A 9,352-nucleotide genomic window follows, 5' to 3' on the forward strand; every position below is an offset into this window, starting at 1 on the left:
ATTTTTTAAGTTTCGCAAGGAAACACACCTCTAATTAGATGAATCCTTAGGTGTGAGATGATTATTTTCATATCCCTCGCTAGCATTAGGGCTAGCAGGAATGATGTTGTTATAAAGTTATTAAGCATAGAGGCAGTAAACACTGATGAGTGAATCTGCTGACGTGCGTATGCGTTTATAATTTAGAAAGCAATAATACCCAGATCTAATTTGGTATACATTGGTTACAGCCCCATGTCACCTCATAGGAGCATTGTGCAAATTACACTGAGACTACCCTTTATGTAACATTTGTATTTGAGGCATTTCTCTTCACCTTAGCAGGCCATTGAGTGACCACAGGCCGATCATTTTTATTTGAATGTGCGGGATTGAAGAGCTAAGATTACGAGCGTATGATGAACAGATTATAATTTTCAACTCTCACTGCGCTGATGTTTCCCTAGCAAGTGGCTCAAAGGAGGTTAAACACTGGAAGAGACGTCTGGTGTTGCGACGGGAGATCAACGGAATTCATCGCAGCAAAAATATTCCAGCTATCACAGCATTGGCCATGTCCAGGTACGCTCACAGTAACGGAAGATACATTTAGAATGTTGTGTTGCAAGACTGACATGCTTTGCTGTGTTTGCGTAGGACCCATGCTACGTTGTTGGCAGGCGACGCCTGGGGCCGAGTTTTCACATGTACCTGTGAGTGAGCTTTCTTCCAGCCGTGTAGCATTTATTGTTGGTGCCTCACTCAAGACTTGAACTCAGTACATTTGACCGTGAATGTGAATAACGAGTACAGTACTGTACTCTTCTATGTAAATACTGAAACTGCAAACTGAATTAAACATTTTAGCTATACCTGAGCATTTGCTCTCTTTCTTTTATGTCGTACAACTAATGCTGTCAAGCGATTAATTTTTTTGAATCAGAATAATGTCACTCTTGAATTTTGATTAATCGTGATTAATCGCAATTGCTACAACAGTGTTGTTTTACTTAAAGGTGGTACTTTTGTTAACAATGTTGTCAAAAAACTCCTTGTTGTTGACGCACTAATAGCATTATTGCTAACAGCTGCCTCACAAGCTTTTCGATGCTTTTTTAAAAAACTTATCATGCTTCAGATAATTAATCGCTGCAATTAGGGATGTTCGATAATATCGGACTGCCGATATTATAGGCCGATAAATGCTTTAAAATGTAATATCGGAAATTATCGGTATTGGTTTCAAAATTATCGGTATCGGTTTCAAAAAAGTAAAATTTATGGCTTTTTAAAACGCTACTGTGTACACGGATGTAGGGAGAAGTACAGAGCGCCAATAACCCATAACTGCCTTTATGTGCCGCAATCACATAACATCTGCAGCTTTTCCCACACACAAGTGAATGCAAAGCATACTTGATCAACAGCCATACAGGCCACACTGAGGGTGGCCGTATAAACAACTTTAACACTGTTACAAATATGCGCCACACTGTGAACCCACACCAAACAAGAATGACAAACACATTTCGGGAGAACATCCGCACCGTAACACAACATAAACACAACAGAACAAATACCCAGAAACCCTTGCAGCACTAACTCTTCCGGGAAGCTACAATATACACCCCGGCTACCACCAAACCCCGCCCACCTCAATTCATGGTAAAGTTACATTGTTTAATGCATCCAGCGGGGCATCACAACAAAATTAGGCATAATAATGTGTTAATTCCACAACTGTATATATCGGTATCGGTTGATATCGGAATCGGTAATTAAGAGTTGGACGATATCGGCAAAAAAGCCATTATCGGACATCCCTAGCTGCAATAAATGCAAATTGCCTTGGTTTGCTTTTTGAAGTGACATTTGCCAGCAAATACACCGGTTGCACTGGCGTATGCGTTGACCTGATCACTGACCGAATAACATCCCGTGCCACCTTTCAAGTAACCATCCACGGTTAAGGCAAAGTAGCATGTACCGTCAAAATAAATTTTGCGATTAATCTGCATTTATAAATGTACAATGCAATAATAATGTTTTTGTGATTAATCGCATGCAACTTTGACTTACTTGTGTCTCAGCAGAACTTGATCTAAGCTGTATAATCTAGAGTTCAATCAAAGCTTTAATTAATGTAAAATATGTTTCTAAAGTCACACAAAACTCCAGAAGTTAAGACTCTTGCAGAACTTGATTTCAGTTAGCATATAAATTATTATTTTTAAATATTATATACATATTTTGCATTTTTACTGTGATGCCACCACAGAAGGGTACCAATGACGGCATAAAGCAAAAGTTTAATGGTGACAATAGATTCAGAAACAGAACTTATTTCAATGTAAGAAACTGATAGTCTGTCCTGGCTGCTCTGTACAATATGGCTAATACAACAAAGGCACAAAATTGACTGAATGTTTGAACATTTTCATTTCATCTAGAGCAGGGGTGTCAAACTTGTTTCCACTGAAGGCCTAATCCAGAGGGACACTTATAACAGTGAATAATATATGAATATTTATGTATAATTGCCTCATAATATTATTACACAAATACCTATGTATTTTAGTATAATTTTTTTATATACAAATTGATGGATAACGTGCTTTGAAATCATAAATCAAGGTGAGTAGCAGCAATCGAATATTTAATATATTTATTTAATTTTTACATTTTTTGTATTACAATATATAATATTTGTTGCAAGATCTTTTAATAAAGTATAAATGATGTGCAGTTTATTGCAGTAGATAAATTGTTTATTTGTTGTTTAAATGGCCCACAGGGACAAATTTAGTTAGAAAGATGCAGTACTTTGAGATTATTTCCAGGCTTTCGCGGGCTACATAAAAAGATGTGATGGGCCACATCTGGCCCCTAGGCCTTGAGTTTGAGTAAAAACAAAAAGCAGGTTTGCATGTTTTACCAGTAGATGCCTTTACCTTGTCATTCATTACATTCGTATGGCAGTTAAAAGTGTTACTTAAAGGGGAACTGCACTGTCTTTGCCTATCGTTCACAATCCTCCAAGACGACGGATGAATTTTTTTTTTTATGCATTGTAACTCATAATTAAAAGTCTGCTTACAGCGGAGCCAATGGGAGCTCCTCTATTCGACCTATAAAACTCAATTAATACCCATCCAAAAACCGCCAATAATACTCCATTTACATTTAGTGACTTGATAGTTAACCACGTATTAGTAATACTGTTATTATAAGTGCTAACGCAGACAAACTATTTATAGTTGTCTGGCTAAGTTGACATCATCAGCTGGTGAGCTGCTTTCTCACGTCGGAGCTTGTGAAAGTTTTTTCTAGATCACAAATCATGCCTCTCACCTTGATGGTAAAAGGATTAGGACATACTCTGGCAAGTTGGTGCGTTGGCATGGCTCTGTTGTGTAGAGCGGCTGTATCAGCAACTTGAAAGTTTCAGGTTCGATCCCTACTTCCGCGATCCTAGTCGCTGCCGTTGTGTCCTTGGGCAAGACACTTTACCCTCCTGCTCCCAGTGCCACCCACACTGGTTTAAATGTAGCTCAACGATGTAGATCAAAGTGTATGTATATAGCCCTTAATCACGAGTGTCTCAAAGGGCTGCACAAGCCACAACGACAGATAATCGGTTTCACCATGTAAAGCACTTTGCGTCTCATTCTTCATCTAAACGGGAATATATCAACATCCTATCAATCGGTATCCTGCTGAGAGCAGACATTGTACAGTAAGTGATGTTTTATTATGTTTGTTGGCTCTCATGAAGTCTGCAGTGGGTAGCAATCAGTGATGTAGTTGAAGAAAAAAGGGAACATTGTGATTCGTTTTTGAAATGTATGCGCCGAATATGCTTACATATTACATTTTATTATAGATGTGCCAGTTAGTACATTACATAAATACTTTATACATTTATACAACATGTATAAAAAACCCTAATGAAGGTGTTTTAATGTTTTTTTGAAGAGTTTTAAGGGCACAATAGATCGACTCCCATAGGCTTCATTGTAAGCGGATATTTGATCGCATTTATTTACTATTTAGAATCTACAAAAAAAAACGTGTTCTTGTCTTACATAAGGATTGTGAATGATAGGCAAAATTCCAAAAAACAAAGTGCAGTTCCCTATAAGGATTTCATGATGGTGATAGTAAAACAATTACTTCTATTTCTATTTAGTACAGTATTTCTTACTTTACCAATAAAAAACAGCTAATGCTGCATCTTGTTTTTAGTGTTTTTGAGAAAGCAAAGAGAACAAATTGCATGTTTAGCCAGCATGAGAATGATGAAAAGGGTTTTTAATGGTTAGTAGTAGAGCACCTCTCATGAAGTACAAACAATGGTGTGCAAGCATGCCAGCATTCTTAGCTGCAAATATTTAGCTGTTTATGGTGTGATGCATTTACAAATGTGTGGTATTTTAGTTATTTGTGCCTCCATCATTCATATTTGACTAAACTGTGTGTGTGTTTGTGTGTGTGTGTGTGTGTGTGTGTCCAATGCATGTTTGGATCGCTAGCAAAGAGATGTTAACCAATAGGGACCTTGCAGACTTTGAATTTGGGATACGTTTCCAACCCTAATTGATAGTTTTTATTAAGCAATTGTAACATTTGCATTTTTGCATACAGGCAAAGCTTAACATTACCGACTTAAAGCTGTGTTTGTGTCATAGGTTCGGGCTCTCCTGTACCTCTTTTTTCCTCCTCACCATCCGGGAAGAGGTCTGTCTTTAACCTCTGTGTGTGTGTGGCTAATTGTGCTAAGTAAAGTAGCTTAATAGAGTGGAAAATAGTCCTCGTAATTTTCCCGGAGAGCCGCCAATGACCTTCTCTAAAGACAACGGCCGGCTCCATTCTCTCTACATGGCTGGTTTTACGACAGAGATGTCCAAGCGTCGCCTTCTTCAGAGTAATTAAATCAAATAAATTATAGCGCCAAGGCAGAACCATCTTGTAGCCTAACCCAATTATAATGCACTGTAAAGCTAATTATTAACCATGATTACAATTAGTCTAATTTGAATAAATGTAGTCATTAGCAGGTTCATACCGATTGACGAGTGTGAACTGTGGGGGATGATGAGCATCATCATCCTCATCATCATCTCCGCTGCTCCCACTCACAGTCACTCATTCTCTTTTGCCTGCGATATTTTTCACCCTGACATTCACCTTTCCTGCCTGCCAGTGCATAACGCCAACACCCCCTAAGAATTTATTTGCTGCTAATTGCTGAGGCCATTTTGGTAGGATGGACTCCCTGTGCCCCTCGGTTCAATTCAATTTACTTTATGTACCTGGCCCCAAATCATAACAACTATTATCTCAGATTACTTTTTCCATGCACCATCCATGGCTTGAGTATGGAGGATAGGGTTATATTTGAGGGGTGAGGGCAAACCAAACTCTTATTACACAAGTTAATCCAAATATGGCTATGTTCCAAACCCTATAGACTTAGAGACTTCCCTTTTATTGTCATTCAAATTTGAACTTTACAGAACAGATAAGAACGACATTTTGTTGTATTAGCTCGTTGTAGTGCAGGGTAAAAGAGCAATAAGGTGCAGATATAAATAAATAGATTACTGTACAGATAAATATATTGCACTTTTGCATATGCATCCACGTTTATGGATGTATGTTATATTGTCTTTATATTCCAGCGAGTTAATCCGTTTTGGGGGGAAATTGAGGGGATTATTATGATGTGTTCAAGAGTCTTATTGCCTGAGGGAAGAAGCTGTTACAGAACCTGGAGGTTCTGCTACGGAGGCTGCGGAACCTCTTTCTAGAGTCCAGCAGTGAAAACAGTCCCTGGTGGGGGTGGGAGGAGTCTCTACAGATTTTCTGAGCCCTGGTCAGGCAGCGGCTTTTTGCAATTTCCCGAATAGGAAGAAGAGGAGTCCTGATGATCTTTTACGCCGTCCCCACCACTCTCTGCAGAGACTTCCAGTCTGAGGCACTGCAGGCTCCAGTCCAGACAGAGATGCAGTTGGTCAGTAGGCTCTCTATAGTGCCTCTATAGAATGGGGGGAGGGAGCTGTGCTCTTTTCATCCGACGCAAAAAGTGCATGTGCTGCTGAGCTCTTTTTACAAGAGCTCCTATGTATAGGGACCAGGTCATATTGTCAGTTATCTGCACCCCCAGGAACTTGGTGCTGCTTACAATCTCCGCTGCTGTGCCGTTGATGAACAGTGGAGTGTGGCTGGACTGGTGCCTCCTGAAGTCGACGATGATCTTCTTGGTCTTGTCGACGTTCAGGACCAGGTTGTTGGTTCCACACCTCCTCCCTGTAGTCCATGTTGTGGTTGTCACGGATGAGGCCCACTACTGTTGTGTCGTCCGCATACTTCGCAATGTGGTTAGTAGTGGACCTGGCACAGCAGTCATGGGTCATCAATGTGAACAGCTTCGGACTCAGGATGCAGTCCTGGGGGGAGCCGGTGCTCAGGGAAATGGCACTGGAGGTGTTGTCGCCCACTCTCACAGACTGGTGTCTGTCTGTGAGGAAGTCAAGCAGCCAGTTGCAAAAAGGGGTACTGAATCCAAGGGGCGCCAGTTTGCTCACCAAGTCCTGTGTTGAACGCCGAGCTGAAGTCCTGAAACCACATCCGCACGTGTGTGTCCTTTCCTTCCAGATGTTCTAAGCTCAAGTGGAGTGCAGAGGAGATGGCGTCCTCTGTGGAGCGGTTAGGGCGATAAGCAAACTATAGAGCACAGGTGTCAAATTCTATGTGGCCCGAGAAAGCCTGGAAAAAATGGGTTTAAATAAAATACTTTTTTTTTTTTTTTTTTTAAATGTTTACTAAATGCATTCGTTCTTTCAATTTTGACAGAAAAAAAAATGCATATTTTAAACCTTAATATTATCTGATCATGACAATTATAGTACTATATGCCGTATTGCAAAACTATTTTTGTGAGATAAAAACAAAGTAACATTTCTGCTTGTCACCTTTATTTATGATTTTAAAGCAAGTTATACATAAGAAAATCTAATAATCAAATGTATATGCATTTTGGTTAATCACGAGATAGGCTCCAGCACCCTCCGCGACCCCAAAAGGGACAAGCGGTAGGAAATGGATGGATGGATGATTAATCACAGGTTATTACCCGTATGCATAATATAAATTAATTTTTTAAAAAGCGGCCCTCTGAAAGCAACCATTACTGCGATGTGGCCCTCAAGGAAAATGAGTTTGACACGCCTGCTATAGAGGAATATGACATCGAGGTGTACGCAATTGTACTTTGAAATAGTAAGTGAACCGCAAAGTGGCGAGGCAACACTGTATTTCTTTCATGCACTTTTCAAATATAAGATACATATTTTGATAAAGTCTGAATTGCTTACAAGAATGACTAATTTACACTGCTCTTCTTTACCCAGTATGTTAAGCTACGCTAAGCTAACAGGCTGCTCGCTTTAGCCACAAATGTTGATTGGTTTGATTTAAAGTAGCACAGCTGACTTTTTATGAGTAGGATTTTTTATCAAACAGTACTTTTCTTCTCTAGAAAAAATTTACAACAACACGCTTAAACTATAAGATACAGCTGACTATTTATTTAGCCTTTACTCTATATGCTAAGATGCGCTAAGCTAACAGGCTGCTTACTATTGATGCAAATATCAAACTTAAAAATGCAAGCCAGTTTGTTTTGTGTTATGAGTAGCACTTACTTTTAAAATGGAATATAAACTCTAAGCTAATATCTTAGTTGCTTTAAGGTTTAGGGTACATTTAAAAATGTTGGTTTCTACTTTTCTTTAGCCTTTGCACTGGTTAGTGAGTGGATTGTGTTGAGCTGAAGTATCACAAATATGTTTTTCATGAGCATAACTTTCTTTGCCTTTCATTTGAATGTTTTTTTTATTCCGACACACTTTAAAACTGTTAGACATGTGGTTTCTAACAGGAATTAGTTACATTCAAAATGGCTATGCCCATAGATACACACTACAGTATATTGCCAAAAGTATTTGGCCACCTGCCTTGACTCACATATGAACTTGAAGTGCCATCCCATTCCTAACCCATAGGGTTCAATATGATGTTGGTCCACCTTTTGCAGCTATTACAGCTTCAACTCTTCTGGGAAGGCTGTCCACAAGGTTGCGGAGTGTGTTTATAGGAATTTTCGACCATTCTTCCAAAAGCGCATTGTTCCAAAAGCGCATTGGTGAGGTCACACACTGATGTTGGTCGAGAAGGCCTGGCTCTCAGTCTCCGTTCTAATTCATCTCAAAGGTGTTCTATCGGGTTCAGGTCAGGACTCTGTGCAGGCCAGTCAAGTTCATCCACACCAGACTCTGTCATCCATGTCTTTATGGACCTTGCTTTGTGCCCAGTCATGTTGGAAGAGGAAGGGGCTCGCTTCAAACTGTTCCCACAAGGTTGGGAGCATAGAATTGTCAAAAATGTTTTGGTATCCTGGAGCATTCAGAGTTCCTTTCACCGGAACTAAAGGGCCAAGCTCAACTCCTGAAAAACAACCACACACCTTAATTCCTCCTCCACCAAATTTCACACTTGGCACAATGCAGTCCGAAATGTACCGTTCTCCTGGCAACCTCCAAACCCAGACTGGTCCATCAGATTGCAGGATGGAAAAGCGTGATTCATCACTCCAGAGAAAGCGTCTCCACTGCTCTAGACTCCAGTGGCGACGTGCTTTACACCACTGCATCCGACGCTATGCATTGGACTTGGTGATGTTTGGCTTAGATGCAGCTGCTGGGCCATGGAAAGTCATTCCATGAAGCTCTCTGCGTATTGCACGTGGGCTAATTGGAAGGTCACATGAAGTTTGGAGCTCTGTAGCAACTGACTGCAGAAAGTCGGCGACCTCTTTGCACTATGCGCTTCAGCATCCGCTGAACCCTCTCTGTCAGTTTACGTGGCTTACCACTTGGTGGCTGAGTTGCTGTTGTTCCCAAACTCTTCCATTTTCTTATAATAAAGCCGACAGTTGACTTTGGAATATTTAGGAGTGAGGAAATTTCACGACTGGATGTGTTGCACAGGTGGCATCCTATGACAGTTCGACGCTGGAAATCACTGAGCTCCTGAGAGCGGCCCATTCTTTCACAAATGTTTGTAGAAACAGTCTCCATGCCTAAGTGCATGATTTTATACACCTGTGTTTAGGACACCCACTTCTGATCATTTGCATGGGTGGCCAAATACTTTTGGCAATATAGTGTAGGTAGACACGATGCAAACCAATGTCCCTATGTGGCGGCCATCTTTGCAGGGGCCACTTTCCTATTTAATGCAATACAATGCGTTGTGTATTGAAAATAAATCATAACTGGCTTATTTTTTTATCTTTTTTTATATTGTTGTT

The 9,352-nt window shown here is 40.2% G+C and overlaps 1 protein-coding gene across 5 annotated transcripts in view; it reads left to right on the forward strand.

Moving 5' to 3' along the window:
• The window catches only part of wdfy4 (WDFY family member 4), a 79,949-nt gene extending 79,098 nt beyond the window's left edge, over positions 1–851 (forward strand). For all 5 annotated transcript variants that reach the window (XM_061951031.1, XM_061951070.1, XM_061951062.1 and 2 more), the window contains 2 exons: positions 447–561; positions 637–851. In XM_061951031.1, coding sequence (XP_061807015.1) covers positions 447–561; positions 637–700 — 179 coding nt within the window. In that variant the 3' untranslated portion in view covers positions 701–851. The remainder of the gene's footprint in view (positions 1–446; positions 562–636) is intronic.
• Positions 852–9,352: the final 8,501 nt, after the last annotated feature.

Source organism: Nerophis lumbriciformis, linkage group LG02 (assembly GCF_033978685.3).
Source record: "Nerophis lumbriciformis linkage group LG02, RoL_Nlum_v2.1, whole genome shotgun sequence".
NCBI lineage: Eukaryota > Metazoa > Chordata > Actinopteri > Syngnathiformes > Syngnathidae > Nerophis > Nerophis lumbriciformis.